At 34.6% G+C, this 23986-nt stretch overlaps 2 protein-coding genes across 4 annotated transcripts in view; one reads left to right on the forward strand and one right to left on the reverse strand.

Moving 5' to 3' along the window:
- LOC128870433 (calcium/calmodulin-dependent protein kinase type II alpha chain) overlaps positions 1 to 23986 on the forward strand; it is a 341402-nt gene that overhangs the window by 69426 nt on the left and 247990 nt on the right. The window contains exons 1-3 of one of the 3 annotated variants that reach the window (XM_054113062.1): positions 10686 to 10724; positions 15708 to 15896; positions 16025 to 16112. In XM_054113062.1, the coding sequence (XP_053969037.1) occupies positions 16048 to 16112 (65 nt within the window). In that variant the 5' untranslated portion in view covers positions 10686 to 10724; positions 15708 to 15896; positions 16025 to 16047. Of the gene's footprint in view, positions 1 to 10685; positions 10725 to 15707; positions 16113 to 23986 lie in introns of those variants that run through there. The other 2 variants (XM_054113063.1, XM_054113061.1) reach the window with 2 other exon arrangements.
- Positions 5520 to 7975, reverse strand: LOC128870434 (uncharacterized). Its single transcript, XM_054113064.1, has 4 exons — positions 7133 to 7975; positions 6611 to 7034; positions 6309 to 6533; positions 5520 to 6246 (listed from the first exon to the last, which is right to left on the reverse strand). The coding sequence occupies exons 1-4, from the start codon at positions 7718 to 7720 to the stop codon at positions 6095 to 6097; spliced, it is 1389 nt and encodes a 462-aa protein (XP_053969039.1). The 5' UTR covers positions 7721 to 7975; the 3' UTR covers positions 5520 to 6094.

Below are 23986 nucleotides of genomic sequence, written 5' to 3' on the forward strand. Positions count from 1 at the left end.
TTACTAATTTTTTGAGTCGAAATTAATTCATAGCATACAAGAGTTTTGGTATATCGACATATGTATTTACATTTGAATATGCATTTATTTGTTCCTTTGGCAAACCAAATTTTTTTCAATTTACATTTTATTACAGGGAATAATAATATACATACATTTGTATGTATGCATTTTCTAAATAGTATAAAACTTTAAAATAAATAAAGGAAAACTTCAAAGAAACGTATTTGCATATATGGGACAACTAAGTTTAATTGCATCTTTATTAAATATAGTGTTGCACGGATGTGTGCATTGAAGCAACATGACCTACCTCACGAGCATCGCCTTATATTTCATGTAAATAACCTAATGATCAAATTCCTGCCTCACAAATGCTAAAACAAATTTCTTTTGAATATTCATGTACATATTTGTATGTGCGTATGTACTTGGTGCCCATATCCCTTCAAACAAATCAAAAAATTCTGTATACAAAACGCTTCATTACCAGGCACACAGGAAGATGGCATATGCAAATATAAATATGTGAATTGAATTCAAGCAAAACAATGCTTATTAATATACACATATGCATGTGCATACAACCGCACACACAGGGCACTCACTTTATTCCTCAAAATGCGTATGTCGTTCAAAGCTAAAATTCTATGCCTAGCGACTACAAGAACAAAATGCAGTCTTAGGCGCAGGCGTAGCGGCCATCATTCTAGTTGACATAGCGCTGAACAGTCGCGGCGGCGCCGAACAGTTTCAACTATTGTACTGTGCAACAAAAACTCATCATCAAAAAATTCATTGATAAATTCGAGCTCATAGTTCTAAGAGCAAATACATACTTTCATTCATAAAACGAGCCGCCCATATGTCAATTTTCGCGACAATTCGAAAATAGTCAATATTGGAATATTTCCCGTAGAATTATTTGCCAATATTTGATAAATCTTGAATTTTTGTCAAGTCGAGTGCCCGCGGCTTCGTACATATGTATGCATCAATATATGTACGTAAATATGTGTATATGTACAATGCTGTGCCTATGAATATGAGCTGCGCCATGAGTGCGCGCTGGATTTCTTGAGAAGTTTACCGTTTTATTTTGAGCTGTCGCTAGTGAGCATACATACACACAGCATATACATATGCGCATATGTATATAAATTCACAAATTCACAAATTTACATTTGCATATGCCATCTTCCTGTGCGCCTGGTAATGAAGCGTTTTCTATAGAGGATTTTGATTCAGTTGAAGGGATTCAACAAAGTTTTACAGACACCAGACAGACAGACATAACATATGTATATAATTTTGGATGATTTGGAACAATTCAAATATATAGGTCATATTAAAAAGCTCCCTAACATTCTTTGCTTCTAATCACCAACAAATTCTTATCGACTGCTGCTAAATTTACATAATTCAGCCCCTCACTGTTAATTTTTGGTGAAAAATATGCCTGTGGTGATTAGTTTACGTGGGACGAGTACCCCTCAAAATTCCATACGTTCCTGTCATTGAGACTTCTCTATACATTAACGTTCTCTGCATTTTTCTATTGCGAGGCATTGAGTAAGTAATAAGATAGAGTCACAATCACTAAATTTTTGGCAAACGGGAATATCCATGCGTTGGGTTGCGTGAAAAGAAGAGGAGGGGCGAACCATTGTAAGGAGTTTGAGACGCGAGAAACGTTATCTTTTGCTCGTATATACAAAAAGAAATCGACACGAAGTAGATGCGAATGCGTTGATTTGTCTTTACTGAGCAAGCGTATGGTAAACGTATGTACATACAAATATTCATGCATACATTTGTATGCCGTAGCTGAATGGGTTGGTGCGTGACTACCATTCGGAATTCAGAGAGAGAACGTAGGTTCGAATCTCGGTGAAACACCAAAATTAAGAAAAACATTTTTCTAATAGCAGTCGCCCCTCGGCAGGCAATGGCAAACCTCCGAGTGTATTGCTGCCATGAAAAAGATCCTCATAAAAACATCTGCCGTTCGGAGTCGGCTTGAAACTGTAGGTCCCTCCATTTGTGGAATAACATCAAGACGCACGCGAGAAGGAGCTCGGCCAAACACCCAAAAAGGGTGTATGCGCCAATTATATATATGGTATCAGGTCAGCCCATAAGTTCGTGCGTTTTTTAAAGGTGGTTTTAAAATTAATAAAAAAATATGTTTAAAGTATTTATTAATCAATAACATATTTTCCTTCAGGCAAATTTTTAATTCCGTGCTCAAAAAATTTTTTGTCCTTGGAGCCAAAATACGCTTCGATATCCCTTTTCATAGCTTCTTTTGAGGAGTAGTTCTTGTTACTCATACGGGATTGAAGTCCCCGGAAAAGATGATAATCACTCGAGCTCGTTCAGCATGCCTAATGTTTGCTTTGCGGTATGAGGTCTTGCGTTGTTGTGGTGAAACAAAACTTTGCGTCTATTCACTAAAGACGGTCGATATTTTTTAAGTGCCTCATTCAGGTTTGATAACTGATGGGAATAATAATCAGCAGTTATCGTCTGGTTTGGTTCCAGAAGTTCATAATAAACAATACCGGACATATCCTACCAAATAGACAGAAGAATCTTCTTGGGGTGAAGGCCATCTCTAGGGGTCGGTTCTGGTGTTTCATCTTTATCTAACCATTTAATCTTTATCTAACCATACAGGATTATTGTAAAGGACCCATTTTTCATCACCAGTAACGATACGGTTCAAAAAACTTTCATTTTCAAGCCGTTGCAGCAGCTGAGAACACACATTCACTCTCTGCTGAAGGTTGGCGACGGAAAGTCTATGCGAAACCCATTTTCCCAGCTTTGAAACCTTTTCCAAATGAACCGGGTGCATGTAAACTGTTCTATGGATGAATTTAATTTGAGCTATCATATCGACTGTCAAATTTGGCTCAGGTTCCACGAGTTCCAGCAAGGAGTTAAAGACTTCAGGACGACCAGCGCGCGGGGCATCCTCCACGTCGCAATTACCACTTCGGAATTTTGAAAACCACTTTTACGCAGTTCTTACACTCACGGTAACCTCTAGGTGAACAGTGTTTATTTCTGCAGCAGCAGTTGTTGCATTTTTACAACTTTTATAAAAAAAATACAAAATATGCCTCTTATAGGCGTTCCAAGATTCTATTTTATTTTTTGACAACACGTGCTTCTATCCGCGATTAAAATCACTTGTTGAATGCACAATATATCAAAGAAAATATAAATAGTTCCGTTATATTCTGCGAATAATTTTTTGTATGCAAAAATCGTACAAAAGTGAAATTATGGGTAAAATACGCAGGAACTTATGGACTGACCTGATATAAATATATAATGAAGACTCTTGTTTAATACACTTACGTAAATCTCTTTCAAACGTTAATAACTCGATTTCGATATTGGACGAAGACGAGGATGAATTCTTCAACTCTTTAATGATTTCATTTATTGAATGTCATAAAATATCACGATTCACCTCCATCTTTTGTAACAACTGGAATTTTCACAAAACAAATTTCGACGAACTTACATATGTATACATGTAAGTAAAAATCAGCTGCACAACGCTCACCCTCTTTTTTTTATATGAATGATTGTATGCAAACGAAGTTTAAGAACTATTTTAACGGTCACCAGTATATCAGTATTTTAAAACAGACAGCGTAGGCCATGGCTTTGCTGCCTGACATTTGTGTGAAATGTGTTTGCTCTATTTGGTGTGGGTAGTTGTACTAAGTTTGTAACATAGTCTCATTATGGTAAACTGAAGCTAGTTAGTTAGCATTGCTTCTCTTTGCTATTGTCAACACTAATTAAAGTACGTATATAATAACGTTTTGCGATTCAAACACGTCTCTTCAGTGTCTTTATCAAAACTGAAACTTCTTTATTTCTTGAAACAGTAACAAAGGTAAATTAACTGTAATACATGTATTTATTAAACTTAGGCTAGGTTCTCTTAAACATATTTGTAAATTAGTACTCATTTTATTTAACACAACTTCAATCTTTCTCTCTCTCTTTTCAATGCATAATTAGGTTTATGTACTTATGTACATATATATATAATATATGTGGCTATATACATATGTATTCATGTAGTTAGTATACGTATGTGACTCCTCCACCACCAGATACAGCAGTCCCTGCTGGCTCATAACTTATTATTATAAAGTATCAAAATTATTTTTTCGTTTTATTTGAGATTTATATATTTTTTTTAATTTATTATCATTTGATAATATATAGTTTCCTTCTTTTCTATAATTTGAAATTTTTTTGTATTTAGGTTTTGACTTACTTACTCTATTATTTTTAACAGCATCATTTACAAAATTGCTTTCGTCAACTCTGTTTGTTTTCGTATTTATCGAATTTATTCTTTTAGACTTTTGCTCATGTAATGATTCTGAAAATTTGGATAAGTTTTCTTGCGAAATTAAATTGTTTAAAAGGTCAATTGGTCGGTGCTTCGTTGTAGAATGAATAGAATTATTGTAAGACACTACTGCTCTAAAAACTTTGTCCTGAAGCTCGTCCGTGTTGCTTGGATCTGCGTTAAATAAGCGTACATGTTCATTAAGCGTGCCGTGCAGTCTTTCTACATCAGCATTTCCGGTCTTCAAATAAGTCGTAGTTGTATGTAAATTTATTTCTTGATCCTTCAAAAACTCTCTTATTGCGGCTGTATCTAGTTCACTATCAATAACTACTTGTTTTGGTTTACCTAGATACTGGATTCTTTGTTAAAGGGCTGTCAGAATTGAGACCCAGGTTCTATCCTCCAAATACTGAGCAGTTGCGTATTTCGTAAGTTTATCTATACTTGCAAATACATCGCACCGCGTTGTGGGTACCAAATATCTATATGTACAATGTCGTTATGATGTTTTGGAGTAGGTGTTACGTTCAACTTATATTTCACTGGACTTCTGTCAAATTTTGCTAACTTACATATTCCACAATTATTTATGTATTTTTGAATCTCTTTCTGTAGTTTTGGGTAAAAATAATCTCTCTTTATTTCTTCGAAAACTTCCAGAATACCCCTGTGGTTATTCTTTAATTGCGTTGTTTCTATCAGTCGTAAAAGCTTTTCTCTATCAATTATGTCTTCAATAAAAATCGGTGATCTCATTACTTTAAGATATTTGTTTTTTGCGAAATATTCAGTGTAGTTGGATTGAAATTCTCTGAATAAATCAATGTTTGGACAACAAACCACTACTAGTCCCTTCGCAGGGGTCGAGGAAGCTAGCACCGCCACAACGTCAAAATCAAAAACTTTTTGTGCCCAATTTATGGGCTATTTATGGGCTAATTTTGGGCCGCAACAAAAATTTTTGGGCTCTTCTCAATCTAGAATCATTGACACTTCAAAGTGGCGGTGCCAGCTGTAAAATAGCCAGCACCGCCACAATGATAACTCGAAAACGGTTGGTCGTAGAAAAATCTCAAGCATATCAAAATTTTGGGCTATTTATGGGCTTTCAAATGCATACAAACAAAACAAAAAAAAACCACCCCCTCTGTGTACACTGACACCCACACTCAATTTTCGCGTAAATAATAATGAAAATGGCAAACTAAATAATTTTTACAGCAGTATCATTACAGTTACATGCTTCTTAATAGTATTCAGCTGCAAAATAATTTTTAATAAATTTTTTAAATTTTTTATAAATGAAGGTTGAGTGAACGATCAACCGTTCTCGAGTTATCGCTGTACCAATGTTGGCTATTTCACAGCTGATATGCAAAACTGAAAATTAATCGAAAACTATACAAGTCCAAAAAATTTTGTTGCAGCGCATAAAGTAGACAATATTGTATGGAGAAGTAATTTTTTTAGTGTCCTATTTAATAGAGTTAATATTTGATGATTGAACCTTTTTTGTAGGCAAACTAACAGATGTGTCATATAGTGATAAGAAAAAAATCGCAATCACACGAAAATATATAGTTTTTTTTATTGATTTTGAGATCCAAAAAAAAATTAAATATCTTTAATTAAACTATATTATCATATAGGTTTTATAATTTCATACAGTAAATATAAAAACAAACTATTCATTAAAATAAATATTTATTTTTTAAGCTTATAGATGGCTACATGTGGCTGAAGCCACGTACAGTCTTTTATTTTTTTTGGCTTTTGTTGGGGATTAAAATCATCAAACTCTATCCATGAGTTATCTCCACACAAAACAAGACCCGTGTAATGGCCATTTACCGGAACTGAAAAAGAATCATAATTTTTAATACTTTCATAGCAATTTTTGGTGTTAGCGATTCATTACCTTCGTTTTTTGAAAGAATATTTTCTTTATTCTCAATGGCGGTTTTTAATTTTTTCATTTCTTGATTTCTTGTATTTTTTCGAGAAATAAATTCTCTAAATTTGACGACACCAAGTAGCTGCAGTTTATTTTTATTCTTAAATTCAATGCATTTTTGAAAATCCTTCAGTTGTATATTGCAGTTATTATCGTCTACAGGGTATATCTCGACTATTGCAAAGGGCCCTAAAATAAAATTTTTTTAATTAAATAAAGTAAAATATTACAAATATAAGAAAATAAATTTATAAATTGATACACACCAATTCGAAAATCAATATTTGTTGTTATTTTGCAGTTTCGACATGGCTTTGCATGTCTAATAAATACAGATTCCTCCAAATACTGAGGAATTTGTTTTATTTCGTTGAGTGGCACTAAAACTGTTGGCCAATCCTTTTCTATGGGAGCGCAGCCAGTACTACAAGTTTTGATCGTTGTAAAGCTGGGAATTTTTGAAAACAGTTTTGCGCATAATTCTCCAGCGTTAATTTGGCATTTCACTGCGTCGATTTCCTCTCCTTCTTGAAATGGCATCAACGATTTTAATAATTTTGCTCGCGTAATGTACATGCCGTAATTCAGTTGGTGGGTACTCATGCTTGCAATAAGATCGAAGAAAATCAGTTTTGATTTTTTGCAGCACTCCATAAAATCGGCATCGTCAAAACATGCAACCGTGAAGATCTGAAATAAAATGTAACGATTGCATAACAATACAATAACAAAATTATCATATTAATTGTTTTTATTGGAAACTTCGCTATGATGCGTGTATATATTACCTGAGCAATGGAATCAAATGCACAAGTGTTTGATAAAACTGTGGCTTTTCCATCGACTGGTACAGGTGCAGTGCAACTATTTCCATTTTTTAATACTGGAAAGCGTTTAAGTGATTGATGCAGTAAAAGCTGATTTTCGGTAAAATTCGGCTGCAAGTATAGTGATTGTGTTTCAACTTTTCGTTTTTTTTCTACGGCTATTTTCTTTTTTTCCTCTTTTGCCACTAGCCCGTACCAATTTTCATAAGTTCTGGAGGCCAGAATGTTCTCAATTTCCTCTTTTGACATCCGCAGACACAATTGACACAGATGCTTGTCCAGTGGCTCATCTTCAGGAATCGTTGCAGCAAACGAGGACGTGCAAATTTTGCATGTAACTGAGGAATCACGATGAAGTGGTTCCTTGCAGAACGATCGTGGAGAATTCACATCTGTTGGCGATTGTTGTGAAGACATCGTCGGTGTCGTATCTATTCCACTCATATGCATTTTCCCATCAATGATGTCTGTATGCTTTACAATAAAATCATCCACACGAATTGGAAATGTCATGTTTCCAAAATATCGGTTTCTGATGTTATTGAACATTGACTCACTGCAGCTGCTCCATAAATAGCCTAAAATTCTGATATCCTTGAGATTTTTCTACGACCAACCGTTCTCGAGTTATCATTGTGGCGGTGCTGGCTATTTTACAGCTGGCACCGCCACTTTGAAGTGTCAATGATTCTAGATTGAGAAGAGCCCAAAAATTTTTGTCGCGGCCCAAAATTAGCCCATAAATAGCCCATAAATTGGGCACAAAAAGTTTTTGATTTTGACGTTGTGGCGGTGCTAGCTTCCTCGACCCCCTTCGCAGGCAATTTTTCCTTCATAAATTCCAAAATCTACTTTTTATCTGCAACTTTTAAAATATGACGAATTTTATTTTTGAAAATTATTTTAGTTTTGCCAGAATTAAAATTTGAGCTGTCCATAATTATTTGATGTCTAAAAATATTTACTGGTCTTTCTGTTATTTTAATAAAATTAGTGTCGTCACTTTCCGCGCTATGTACTGTATTAACATCTTCGTCAAACAGTTCATGTAAATTTTTTGCTACTTCATCATCCGATTTTTTATAGTTTAACCTACTTAACCCATCGGCTATAACGTTTTCTTTGCCTTTTATGTAAATGATATCAAAATCAAATTCATTAAGTCTTATTTTCCATCTCTGTAGCTTTGCATTTGGTTCTTTTATATTATTTAACCATACTAACGGACGATGATTTGTCTTAATTGTAAATCTACGACCGAAAAGATATGGACGGAAGTACTTAGTCGCCCACACAATAGCAAGCAATTCCTTTTCAATCGTGCTATAATTTCGTTCATGTCCATTAAGTGTACGACTTGCAAAAGAAATAACTTTGTTGCCTTGCATAAGAGCTGCACCTAAAGCAAAATTACTTGCATCTGTTACAAGTGTAAACGTTTTGCTAAAATCTGGATGAACAAGTATAGGATCATTTTTTATTAGAATTTTTAATTTTTTAAAAGCTTCTTGAAAATTTTTGTCATTCGTATTAACTTTTGCGCCCTGTTTTAAATATTTGATCAAATGATGAGCTATTCTTGAGTAGTCTTTGATAAATCTTCTGTAGTATCCTGTGATACCTAAAACGGATTTTATTTCCTTCTGAGTTTTGGGCAACGCTATCTCGTCAATGGCTTTAACTTTTTCGGGATTCAGTTTGATGCCATCAGGATTAATGACGTGGCCTAAAAACTTTGTTTCTTTTGCAAGAAAAGTACATTTGTCTATTTGCACTTTGAGGTTAGCTTCATTTAAACGTTTAAGTACTTTTTCAATGGCCTCTAAATGTTCTTCAATACTCGTTGAAAAAATAAGTACGTCATCTAAGTATACTAAGCAGATTGACCCAATGTATTCTTTCAATACGTTGTTAATCAGCCTCTGAAATGTTGCTGGAGCATTACGAAGTCCGAACGGCATGCGTAAGAACTCGTAATGTCCAGTGGCTGTTGAAAACGCGGTTTTTGGAATATCTTCTGGATGCATTTCTACCTGATGAAAGCCCTTGGCTAAATCCAAGGTAGTGAAATATTGACATTTCCCTAATTTGTCGAATATATCGTCTATATTTGGAATAGGGTATCGATCTTGTACAGTAACATCATTAAGCTTGCGGTAGTCTATCACTATTCGCCATTTTTGTTCTTTAGACGCATCTAATTTTTTAGGTACGACCCATATAGGACTATTGTACGGGCTATGTGAATGCCTAATGATACCTTGTTTCAACATATTTTCAATTTGCAAATCTACTTCTTCTTTATGTACTTCGGGATACCTGTACAATCTAGAATATATTGGCATATCATGTTTTGTTAGAATTCTATGTTTAATTTCATTAGTAAATGTTAAGTCTTCATCTTTATTATAGAAAACATTCTTATATTTAAAAGCAATTTTCAACAATTTTTCTTTTTCGTATATTTGCAGGTGATCTGTTTTAATTAAAGTAGTTATGTTGTGTTTTCCAATTTCGTAATTAAACATTTCTATAAAATTCTCTTTATAAGATATTTCATTATACATTTCTTCTTCTTTAGAATTATTGTAAATATAGTTATAACCGCATTTTTTGTAATGAACTGTCTATTAGGTAAGTCAATAACAGAATTCAAATCTCTTAAAATATTATTTCCTATTATGCCATCAAATTTATCATTGAATTTGCATTCTAAAAATTCGCAAAAGTATTCAGTTAACTTAAATTCACTAAATATTAGAAACCTGCAAAGCTTTTTTATCAAAGTCTCTGTTCCCAAAGCTTTTGCTACTATATTAATCTCTGTCTTCCATCTAGGATGACAAATATTAGGGTTTATCAAACTAAACTCCGCTCCCGTATCGATTATAAATTTCAATTTTTATATTGGATTTTTTATTACTATATAGGGTAATTGTGTTCGCCGGAAATCGGAAAATTTACGCTAGAGTTTCCTATTTCCAGGGGTTCAACTTTCTGATTTTCGCCATTATGGAAATTTGATGGAATTGGTTGCCTTTGTAAATTGTAATTTGTACAAGCATCATATTGTTGTTGATTTCTATTTGAAGATTGTGAATAGTTTGATCTTCTAGTTTGATTGGAACTACCACGAAATGTGTTACGAAATTGTGGATTAGGATTAATAGGATTATGAAAAAATTGTTGATTTTGTTGAGGAGCATTTTGAAAATTTTCGAAATTGTTGTTGTTGTAAGGTCTAAATGAATTATTGTTTCTACGATAGTTATTCATATTATTATTGCTATAAATTTGTTTATTATTGTAGTAATTTCGAGGGTTATACGGATAGCTTTTCAAATCGTTGCTGAAATTTACTTTAATATTTATATTTAAATTGTATTGTTTCGCTGGTCCAAACTGTGTATAATTTTGATGTCTTGCTTCCAAAACTATTTTTAAAGCACCTTCTATAGTACTATAGTTCTATAGAAAATATCATTGTCTTTGTAGGTTCTGGGAGGATTTCTCTAAAAGTCTTAAGAGGTATTCTATTTATTTCTTCGGTCGAGTAAGTATTATCATTATGAGTCAAATTTCTGTTATGAATTCTATTAGCTAATTTATTAATTTTGTATATTAATAATAATTTTCGATAGTTCCCTGCATTCTGCAAGTTTTTAAACTATCCATCAAGTCATTACTGTTGTCTTTTTCGCCAAAATTTGTGGTTAAGATTTCTTTTAAAATAGGCCATGAAGTTACGTTAGGATGTCGATGAATAGCTTCTCCAGTTTTACCAATACATTTGTTTTTTATGTAACCAAATAGCACATTACTATTAGCTGAGTTGAATTCAGAAATTGTAGGCAAAATATTTTCAATTTGTTCTATAAAGTCTGGTAATTGGTTTGGATCATTGCCATCCAAATTTTCAATGTTTTTAATGCACGCTAATACTAAATTAAATTTACTTATCTCTTAAGTTTCCATAATGATTATATTTTTTTTTTTTTTTATGCGAAATACAGGTATCCCTCGTATAACGCGATAGTTACGTTCCAGAAGAATTGCGCGTTATGTATATTAATTCCGCGTTATCTAAAACATAGTTTTCATATAAATTTGGGGGTTATGTTCCAATAGGTTTTTTTTTAATAAAATACATACAAAATAACAGATGCACATATATTTCAACTCAATACTAAAGTTCAGACTTTCTTATACAATTAAAAACACAAGATATGAATAATAATACCTACATATGCACATACATACGGCGGCCGCCGTAGCCGAATGGGTTGGTGCGTGATTACCATTCGGAATTCACCGAGAGGTCGTTAGTTCGAATCTCGGTGAAGGCAAAATTAATAAAAACATTTTTCTAATAGCGGTCGCCCCTCGGCAGGCAATGGCAAACCTCCGAGTGTATTTCTGCCATGAAAAAGCTCCTCATAAAAATATCTGCCGTTCGGAGTCGGCTTGAAACTGTAGGTCCCTCCATTTGTGGAACAACATCAAGACGCACACCACAAATAGGAGGAGGAGCTCGGCCAAACACCTAACAGAAGTGTACGCGCCAATTATTTATTTTATTTTTTTTTTTATGTACATACATATTTCAAAATTCAAAAAACAAAATTTAAATAATTATGTGTACATTAAAAAATTTAAAAACAAACTAAAACAAATTAAAGGTTTATTAAACACTTTATTGTTATTCTTCAAACTTCATATGGTAATTAATCTGTTTCACTGTCTTCAAAGATCTTTGCACGTGGGCGTTTTGGGGGAGCAATAGCTTCATCAGAAGATATTTCTTCAACATAGTTTTCGCTATTGGATAAGAAACTAGTTGTGGGACCTTGTGGTTCTTCTACTGGTTTTATAATTGCAAAATCTGTTATCAGTTATTGGTGGGTGGTTTTTTTAAGCTCCTTTTCAATTTCGTAATAAGGTGCTAGATTAATGTCTATTTCCCTTACTATTTTGCTGGATCTCTCCAGCGAAGGATCATTAGTTGTAAAGAAAGATTTCATTTTCTCAACCAAACTTAAACCCTCTCGTATGCGCTTCAGAGAGAAAGATTAAAAGATCACGCACACATGCAACTCTTTTTGTGCTTATTGATGACCCAGCAATAACAGAATTTCTAATTTTATTTTCATTTTGTTTAATGGTGCGTATTGTGGATTCATTTAATCTGAGAGATTTTGCTATTAATAATGCTTTTTCACCACTCCTTAATCTATCCAGAATCTTAATTTTGTCATCCAAGGTAATAAATTTTCGCTTCAGCGTTGGTTTTTCGGCAGTTGAAATTTCACTATTCATGGCTGCAAAAATTTACATATCTACATTGTAAATAAAAAAGAAAATTACCAATAACAAAAATTCACACTGTACTGATAATATAATAAATATTAATGAGCAAGAAGAGTACAAATATATATGCCGTAAGCATGCCTGGTATACTCACACATGTTGTGAAAGCAAAAAAGGGTAATTCCCGGTTAACATTAAAAATACATTACATATTATAAATATGTGGTACGCAAATTAGTGTTACCAGATTTTATAATTATGTATTTTCCCCTTCGCGTTATATAAGCCTAAATTTCGCGTTTTACTGAAACCTAATTTTTCCAAATCGCGTTATATCGAAACCGCGTTGTATAAGACCGCGTTATACGAGGAATACCTGTATATATAGTATATGTATGTAATTTTAAATTACTCAAAAATATGAAGTATGTACTTATGTATGTATAGTTACGCGGAAATTTCCAGTACTTATGCTCACAAGAATGACCTTCTGGTGTTTGTTGCCGATTTCACTGAGGATAATTGTTGTTGTGGACCCACTTTACTTGTTTTTGTAATTTGGAACGATCACCATAAAGTTTGTGTGGGTGTTCAAGCAGGTATAACTTCCAATTATGCTTGCATGTTTGTATGATTTCGCTGCTACATATGCTCCGCTTGCTATTATTGTTGCTAATTTTGCTCTCTTATTACAGAATTGCTCTTGTATTTATTGTTGTAGCCTATTCCGGAACTTTCACTTAATGTTTAAGCAGGTGCAATTGTTGTTTTATTGTTTTAAGTCTCTGCCTTTTTCTTTTTTTTTTCTTATAGGCTAAAGAGGAACAACGCAACGAGTTGTTGTATTTTAATAGTTCACTGTCTTTACTGAAGGTGAAAATTAAGCACACTTCTGAAGAGTTTTTTACAAGTTTACTGTCCTTACTGAAGGTCAAAATTAAGCACACTTCTGAAGATTTTTTTCTTTGTTTTTTACAAGTCCTTGATAGAGGTCATCAGAACTTAGATACTTAGATAAATTTTCACAGTTAAAATTTTACACAAATGTTGTCGTATTTTTGAAATAAAAGAAAAACGTTTATTTATTCTTATCGGAATAAATTTGGTGCCGAATTTTTTAAATAATGAAATAATAGACACAGTTTGACCCTGCTCAGAATACTGTTCTAGAATTTTTGTAGCTTTAATCCTCGTCGCCAATAACGTTTTGCGATTCAAACACGTCTCTTCAGTGTCTTTATCAAAACTGAAACTTCTTTATTTCTTGAAACAGTAACAAAGGTAAATTAACTGTAATACATGTATTTATTAAACTTAGGCTAGGTTCTCTTAAACATATTTGTAAATTAGTACTCATTTTATTTAACACAATTTCAATCTTTCTCTCTCTCTTTTCAATGCATAATTAGGTTTATGTACTTATGTACATATATATATAATATATGTGGCTATATACATATGTATTCATGTAGTTAGTATGCGTATGTGACTATATGCAGTCAGCGTCAAAAGAAAATGAACAACCTTGTTTATTATACCGCTTATTTTATTTAAGCTTTTGTAAGGTGATACGTGTAACAATTTATATTTTCTTAATAACTTTCGTAATATATTTTCTTAATACTTATCAAATTCATGAAACAACAAAAACATAATTCGTACAACAACACTAGCTATAGCCGAAAACTTCGAATACTACATACATATACGAGTATAATATTTGGAGTCATAAGAAGCTGTACAAAATAATCATGAGTGACGGAAACAAATTTTCAGTATTTTGTGTGCTTTCCATTTACTTTGTTTAGGGCCTTGAATGGATAAAATTTCCGGTTACTTCCGGTCCATTTAGATGCTCGATGGGGATGAAGTTGTTGTTGTTGTCGTCGTGGCAGTTAACTAAACCTTTCCCTTGCAGTCAATGATCGTCATCCTCTAACTTATCTAAACGTGCTGTTTGAACGGTTTGGGTGCAGAGAGAGAGGGATGCGGTGTGGCTGCATATGTTGGACATATAATGAATAAGTAAGAGTTTAATCTACTGAAATATTCAGCACGTAATTGAGTCAAACTTACGCGGGTCTCGTGAGCTAGCTGAAGCTCTTCGTCAGCAATAGGGGGTGGTTAGGCTCCGATAACGGCATTTGGGGATCGAGAATTTATATAGGTGGTAAGAGTCTCCCGAAGCTTTAGTTTGACTACCTTCGTCCACTGTATAATATCATCCAGTAGCGTTGAACGACTAACTGTGGTGAAAACCGTCTTCAAGTCCAACGCTACTAGTACAGTTGAAGGCCTTTGTGAGATATTCTACTATACAAGCTTTTCAACATCAACATGTCAATTCCATTGTGGCCAATGGTTTTTGCTTTATTTATGACCTTCTGCACCTCATCGCTGGAAAAAGCAAGAAACGCACTGTTTTGTGCAGCCATCTGGTGTCACGACGCTTGGACCAAACGGCCGGAGGATGCAAAATGAATAGTTGGCTAAAGTAGCTCGCGCATCTCTTCGGATCCGACGAAGTGCAACCGTTAACGTTGATTGCCACCTTGTCGTTGTGATTCGTCGGACTCAATAGGGATCTTAGTGTAGCCCAGAGCTTGCTCACACCAGTGGTGACATTGCAGAACTTCAAGTGCTTCTTCTACTTGGTCCGTTTATGCTGGGTGACCAGTTATCAAATCTACAAATTGAGATCCCTTATTCGGGGATACCCGTTATTGGGCTGGTGTAGGTGATCACGCTCGTTTGCTAAAATGGCTGCTTCGGTTGGGAAATTGGTACGTATGTTTCGCATTCTTTCTGCTAGAATGAAGCATTGGTTCGGATATCGGTCGTGGAGACCTTTCGAATGTAATGCCTGACGAATTGTGCTTACTGTCACATTTGATGTTTTCGAAATATTTTTTGCTACTTTCACACCGCTTTCAAAAGGACTTTTCTTCACGCTCCGCACTACTAACCTTATTTCAGCATTCCTAACTATCTTGAATGGGTCTTAGGTATTTAGGGTAGGATGATGACGTTGGATCAGCCGCAGTACCTCTCCGTTTATTGGGAAACCGAATCCAATTATCTTGTCTTAGCCATCGTAAACATTTTTTTTTTCAATAATTGAACTACTCTGTTAAACAAGTTTACTTAGTTCTTTCAAGATATTTTTAGATTTAATTGCATATTAAATTGTAAATATTAATGGATGGTATTTTATTTTTAATTTTTGTAGACGGTCGCAAGCATTCACATCACCCAGCACCAAGCACAAAGGAATGCAATTAACATAAAATTAAGTCGCCTTTAAGTCGCGAATATTTTCAAAGGAAACGCTTATAAATGAAGCTACGCTAAATATCCGATGGTCAATACATAATACATGTTCAAAGTGTAGTCGACGTTTGCGTTCATTGTCAAATAGGTGAGGGAAATCTCGTGCTTTCGCAAACCATCTTTCGGCTGCTGTTGGTAAAAAATCGTAGCTACAAAATAAAAAAAAATATTACCGAAGAGAAATCTAAACTTTAGTTACCTTTACTGCCGAAATAGATTTTCTTAAGTGTGCCATCGCGATGGCTGCACCAGCAGCCTGTACGCGTTTTTCCGACAATTATGAAATTAAGGAGGAACTTGGCAAGTAAGTAAAACATATATTATTCATTCACAAATATTCTTTAATTCTTGAAGTATGTTTTTAAGCGAGACTGTTACCGGTGCTCACCTTTAGCAGTGTCAGCAAATTTTCTTTTAAATCTTCAATAGGCAAAGTTCGACCGATAATTCTTTACAATGGTGTTTATGTTTCTACACGGGACAGAAATCGTTTAAAACTTGGTAAACTTTAGGGCGAATTGATGATATTTAGGAAGTTTTTTTCTTTTTTTTTTAATTGCCCGCATACATATAAATATTTGTTCCGAGCACCTCCAAAAAAAGATTACTAGATTTCGTTAACATTTTTTTCGCTTCTAGGAAATAATACTACGGTCGCATGATACCGAATTATATATTACAATAATGTTGGAAGCAACATGGAATTAGCCATTGAACTGTGTCGTAAAGATACACTGCCGGATATATACATATATGTATATATATATATATATATATATATAATTGGCGCGTACACCCTTTTTGGGTGTTTGGTCGAGCTCCTCCTCCTATTTGTTATGTGCGTCTTTATGTTGTTCCACAAATGGAGGGACCTACAGTTTCAAGTCGACTCCGAACGGCAAATATTTTTATGAGGAGCTTTTTCATGGCAGAAATACACTCGGAGATTTGCCATTGCCTGCCGAGGGGCGACCAGTATTAGACAAATGTTTTTCTTAATTTTGGTGTTTCACCTAGACTCGAACCTACGTTCTCTCTGTGAATTCCTAATGGTAGTCACGCACCAACCCATTCGGCTACGGCGGATATATACGGCCACCATCGTTATTATTAAAATTATTGATGTCTTTCGGGACACCCTCTACAAATGTAAAAACACCTAAAAAACTACCAAATTTTAAATTCCAAGCCAATCTGAGTTGATTTAGAGGTTCCGATTTGAGTCTAAACTTAAGAAAATCGTCGATTTTCAAAAAGTACAACTACATAATGTTAAAAAGTTAGTTATAATTTCTTTTTCATTTCAATCATCATTGCAATCATTCGATTAGATTTAAGTGTTTTTGCACTCTACTGATGATCAGAATCGCTTGAAAATAATTATTTTATCACAGTATTGTGAAGGTTAAATTTAAAAAAATTAAGCAAAGAGGACCTAAACTTTAATTCTCTAAAAATCAGTATCTTACATTAAAAAAATATGTAAATGTAAACACTTCACTTGCAATGATTTAGTTTTCTGATATTGTTTGGCTCTAACTAGGTTTTCCACAAAATTTTTTTTTTTTTGCAAAGTGCACGTGTGCACTCACAACTGAATCTTATTGTTGTGATTGTTCTTAAAAAAATGAAGTTCAAAACAAATTGATTTTGTTTTTTTGCAACTCTGTTAGCATTTAGTGGTGACTTTCTTTCTATTGCTGTACGCTGGTAACACTGATATCACTAAGCTGGATAGCTGGATGATTGTGAAATTCGATCATTGGTCGGCTACTTGATCGTTTCATTTTATTTTAAGTTAATTTCTTAATGGATGTTCGATTTTGATTATACTGTCGGGATTTTTGTGGTTGTAGTTTTCGGGTATCGTCTGCAAACATAACATTTGTAAACATTGGGGTCCGTGGTTTCACTTTCGAGGAATCGTTAATTGCTTTTTTCTACTGTTCTTGCGTCTCGAAACCTCTACTCGACTTTTTCTACTGACTGATTGAATTTAGTGCGCGTATGTGACCAAAAAACGCTGTGTTTATAAAGTGCAATTTACGTTCTAATGTTTCTTGTGTTCCACTGAAAGCGGAAAATATAATTATTAAATGGCGAACCCTCCACAAATACTTGGCTCCAAATTACCATCAAAAAAAAAAACATTGCCCGGTTTTTCTTCAATCATCGTACTGTAAAATTCGTGCAAGTGCAAAGTTAGCTATAAAAGAAGTGTGCATATTTTGGGGAAAGACACACATTCCAGTTCGAGAAATACATTGTATAGAAAAAGTGGAAAAGCTTTATCAAGAATGGCAAAATCTTCAAAAGAATAAAAATAAAAATTTGGAGGTTTTTCGTACAAGAGAGATGGAGTTTGTTACACTTGTGTTGTGTTGATACACTTGTAATAAATCGCACAACATTATAGGAGGAACGTAAAAAAAAGCCGATTGAAAATATCTACATGTGTTAAAAATAACTTCAAGGTATGGAAAAATAGAATTTTTAAATTGTTTTGATTTGGTACTAGTATATAAAAATATTTTATTTTTTTATAGGTTGCAGCTGGAGTAGTACACTGGGATGGAAAAATGCTTCCTGAATTAACAGGACTAGAGAAAGTAGATCGTTTACCTGTCATTATCTCTCATGCAAATGGTGAACAACTATTGGGAGTTCCGAAATTAACTATTTCAACTGGCCTAGAAATTGCTGAGAATGTTTACGAGACATAATATATGTTTACTTTTTTTAATATTTAGATTGCTATAAAATCAATATTTCTTAGAAACTAACATAGTTTTAAGAACACAGTATTCTAATTCTACAGCTGCAATATTTCGAATAGTAAACATACATAAACTATTTTTATTTTACTTAACTTAGGATTAATTTAAAAAAATACCAATTTTTCTTTATTTTTCAACTTCAGGCTCTTGTCGGAACCTCTAAATTTTTTCCGATTGGCTTAAGATTTCATTATTTGCAGTTTTTTAGATAACCTTACTTTTCTAGTGGGTGTCCCGCAAAAAATAAAGGTGTTTTATTTTTTCCACATAAATAACGGCCACCCTAATATACATACGTATATCTTTTTTTAACTATTCAAGCACCTGTTCCCATAGCAAGAATGAGAGAAAAGTGTATGAGATTGAAAAACCATAAAATAATAAAATTTCATAAATTCATGCCATTAAGGCAGACTAGTGAACAATTTATTTAAACTCTATTAAATCACCTTGAATAGAATCCCATTTTTTTAGTAATTGTAAAGAATGATGGTCATGCAGATTATTAAATAAAACAAATAACATTTTACAACCAAAAAGTCGTTTTAGAAATTACTTTTTTTTGTATTTCTTAATAATCTTCTTCTAATCGTGTTCTATTAAAGACGTTAGAGCGATTAATAGACACCTTTAGAAAACTTGACACCGTCGCTACTCGCAAGATCACAACATGCATACTCTAAATGTAGATCCACAGAAACAGAACTAAATTCACTAGTTACAGAGAAAGTGAAATCAATAGAGAATACAGAGTGTTCTCTGGTAGCCTTCCTAGATATAGACGGTGCTTTCAACAGCATCTTACCGGAGGCCATAACAAGCGCCACGACTGATTTGGTTGTCACCGAGGGCCTTGTGATCTTTATAGAACAGTTGCTATTAGGCAGGTTCGTAATTTCGACAATGGGTCTCTCGACGATACGCAGATCGGTCAGGAGGGGTACCCCTCAGGGCGGTGTACTTTCTACTCGGCTGTGGATACTGGCAATGAATCAGTTGTTAAAGAATCTAGAGGAAAGGAGGACTACGCAGATGATGTTGCAATATTAGTAAGAGGAAAATTCCCAGATAGCCTCTGCAATATAATGCAAAATGCTTTGAACAATGTAAGCCGGTGGGCTCTATCGAGTTGTCTTCTTGTAAATCCCAACAAAACAGAACTAATTATGTTCACCAGAAAACACAGGATACCTGTTCCAACGGTAGCGATGAATGTCATGTTGCACTTATTACCGGTTGAGGCCTACAGCAAACATCTGGCGGAGCGTTACTGTATTGCTTTTATCGAATTCTGTGTTGGCGTTTCTCCAGACTCGAATCCTTGCTCCACGAATCAAGTGGCGTATTTTTATATTTCTTTTCGAAATCTATCCTTTTATTCATTACTTTGACTTTATTGATCTTCGAGCCATTCGCGAGCTATACCCGGTAGGTTTCGAAGCCCTGCGAACTGTTTTCGGATGGACTTCTTTGTTGAGCTCTTTAAAAACTTATGCCACCACTTTCGTTGATTTAATTTTTGGATTTTCTTTATTGTTCTTATTATATGGCGTTCATCACGGAGGGTCAATTTGCGAGGTTGGCTCCTAAGATTTATTTCCCCTTTAAAACGTTGTATTAGCTATAAATAACGGGTGATTTTTTAGCTATTATCTTTTTAAACAGTTGGTTTAAACAGCTGACGCACGTTTCGTGTTTTGTTTCACTGTCAAACATCTTCAGTTTGGTCTATAATTTAACCATGAATCGTCTTACAAACGAACAACGCTTCCAAATCATTGAATTTTATTATAAAAATGCGTGTTCTGTTAAGAAAGTTTATCGCGCGCTTCTTCCATTTTATGGTCAGTTTAATCGACCCACTGAAACGGCTATTCGAGCTTTTGTGACTAAATTTAGAACCAAATTTACATTATTGGACATCAAACCACCAACACGCTTACGTAGAGTGCGAACTGAAAAAAATATCGGAGCTGTATCGGCCAGTGTTAATGATGACCATCAATTATCGCAGCAATTGGGCCTCTGTTACTCAACAACGTGGAAAATTTTGCGAAAGGATTTAGGTGTGAAGCCTTTCAAAATACAGCTGGTGCAAGAATTGAATCCGAACGACCCATCGCAACGCAGAATTTTTGGTGAATGAGCTCTTGGAAAGTTGGCCGAAGATCCACTTTTTTATCGGAAAATTGTGTTCAGCGACGAAGCTCATTTTTGGATCAATGGGTACATAAATAAGCAGAATTGTCGATTTTGGAGTGAAGATCAGCCAGAAGAATTGCAAGAGCTACCAATGTATTCAGAAAAGGTCACAGTTTGGGGCGGTTTATGGGCTGGAGGTATCATTGGACCGTACTTCTTCAATGATGCTGCGAATCGTAACGTAACTGTGAAAGGTGAGCGCTACCGTGAAATGATATCCAACTTTTTTTTGCCCAAAATGCAAGAGCTTGACCTGCATGACATGTGGTTTCAGCAAGACTATGCCACATGCCACACAACACGCGTAACAATGGACTTGTTGAGAGGCGAGTTCGGTGAACATTTTATTTCACGTTAGGGACCCGTCAATTGACCACCCAGATCGCGCGATATAACGCCTTTATTTTTTGTGGGGCTATGTTAAAGCTCATGTCTATTCAGACAAGCCTGCTTTAATTAACGCATTGGAAGACAACATTAAAGCATTTATATGTGAGATACCGGCCGAAACATTGGAAAGAGTATGCCAAAATTGGACAAAGCGGATAGACCATTTGAAGCGCAGTCGAGGCCAACATTTGCATGAAATAATCTTCAAATATTAAATTATATGGACTGTCCTATCGACTTAAATAAAAATGTCATACATTTTTCTGAATTTTACGTGTGTTTTTTGGGACAATATCCGATAGCTCTTAAAAAATCAGCCTTTAGTAAAACGAATTCGATTCACCGTTTCACCAATTTCTGCACATGATTCTGCACACATTTTTCACCAAAAGTTACTGCTAGATTTGGAATTATGTAAATTTGGAAGAAGTCTAATACAATTCGATTGTGATTATAAACAAAGAATATTAACGCTGTAGGCTTCTTACTGCGACCAATTATTTGAAGTTTTTCCAAATCATCCAAAATTATATATACATATATTATGTCTGACTGTTTAACCTTGTTGAATTCTCTTCAACCAAATCAAAATCGTGTACAGAGGAACGCTTTATTACCAGGCACACAGGAAGATGGCATATGCAAATACAAATATGCGAATTTATTATATATACATATGCGGCTGCATGCACTTGCCACAACATTATTATTTGCTAAAAATTCTCAAGAATCCAGCGCACATTTATAAAACTATGAAGCGCCAACAAAATTGTATCATAATTTACTTAATAGCGTGTAATACATTTTAGAAATAACCAGTGCCTATTGATTGAAAAATATTAGTTTAACAATTTGCGGCTTTGGTCCCTGTTGTTATAAACTGCGCTGCACATCTCACAAAGCTTCAATATTAAATATTTGGCACTTTTTTGGCTTCATCTGAAGCTAAATTCATGTACAGTAACTTCCAACTAAGTCTCACTGTAGTTGCAGAATAAGTTTCCAACTTTTACTATATACATACCTATATTTTTGTGCACTTTTTATCAATTGGAGAATTACATACGCAAAATAAAATACTAAATAATTATTTATTTTTATCAGAGAACAAAAAATAATTGTTTCGAAGTTTTCACTAGTATCGGAATGTCCGGGACAGAACTTTTTTATAAGCTACTTATTTCTGTTTTCTGCATCTTACTGTACGCTCATGCGCGCACTAGACGAACAGCAGCTGCGGCTGGCGAGCTTTTAAAAGACATTTATATATATATGAGTATATGGGTGCAAACATATACATACATATATACATATGGAGCCGCGGCTTTTCTACATGACAAAAATTCACGATTCACCAAATATTGACCAATATTTCTGTATTAAATATTTCAGTATTGACTATTTTGATTTGATTTCTTCAATCTTAGATGTAAGTTTTTGTCATCGTTGAGAAAAATTGGCATATGGGCGTCTCTTTTTTATGAATGAAAGTACTTTGCTCCTAGAAATATGCGTTGGAACTTATCCAGGAATTTGTTTTTGTTGTGCTGTACAATATTTGAAACTGTTCAGCGCCGCCGCCACTAAAAGAATCATGGCTGCTACTTCTACGCCTATGAATGCATTTTGTTCTTGTAGTAGCATGGCTTAGAATTTTAGCTTTGGACGACATACGCTTGATGGGGAAATAAAGTGCCTTGTGTGTGCGGCTATATGTACATGCATATGTGTATACTAATAATCAAAAATTTTGCTGGGAGTTCAGACGACAAATATGTATGTATGTATGTAGGCTAGGGCATCGAGTGTGAATACGCACTTTCATATACATACATATGTACATATATGCAAGGGCAATTGAGAATTGCATAGAGAAGCATACCTCAAAATTTCTTCAAATTCCAGCATAAATTGTACTAGGCTAGCAGCTGTCATGCTCTCGCCGGTATTTGAGCGCCACATGCTTCGTTCCCCATCAAATCTAGAGCATTTTAATATTGCATGCTCAGGAGTTTCGTATTTTCCTTGGAAATATAGGCAAAATAAGGAGTCTGTGTACTTGTATTTGTACAAATACTGCCTGAAACAGCCATGTCCAGTTAAAAACTGTGTCAGCATGAAGTTGACGTTTCCATATGTTCTCCAAATCCATATCTGTATGTCGGGGATCATAGTGAAAGTGGTGCTTCCCTTCTCACTATCGTTCCATTTGGTCTGCCAATTTTGAAGGGCGAAATCAGCGATCCTCTGTAGGGCGTCCCGTAGTGAGACTTTGTTACCAGATATCTGCCCGTTTTTTGTATGCTGATACTTTTGTTTCATACATTTTACCTTTATATCGAGGGGAAGTCTGCTTACTATTACGCCTGCTGCTTCGTCAGATATCGTCCTGTAACCTCTAATGATTCTAACATTGCATAATCTGTATACCCGTTTAGCCTGCCTCAAGTAGCTGGGATATTTCACTACGTCGCCCCACACTTCCGTCGCGTAAAACAGGATGGAGTTGCAGATGCTTGCCAACAATGCTCTCATTTGTTGTCTTGGTCCACCCACATTGGGCATCAGTCGAGATAGAGCCGTGCAGGATTATACAATTTTCAAGCTTGAGTATTCCAGATGCTTTTTAGAACTAAGCCTTCTGTCGATCATCACATCTAAATATTTTATGTCATCTCTTGATGTTATATTGTGACCAACAACGTTTATTTTATGGTTTTCTACTTTTCGTCTAGAACTTGTGAGAACCAGTTCGGTTGTTGTTGGTGTTGTAGCAGTACCTTTGCCCTTTCAGTGTAGCGTAATCACC

This window comes from Anastrepha ludens, chromosome X (assembly GCF_028408465.1).
Source record: "Anastrepha ludens isolate Willacy chromosome X, idAnaLude1.1, whole genome shotgun sequence".
Lineage (NCBI taxonomy): Eukaryota > Metazoa > Arthropoda > Insecta > Diptera > Tephritidae > Anastrepha > Anastrepha ludens.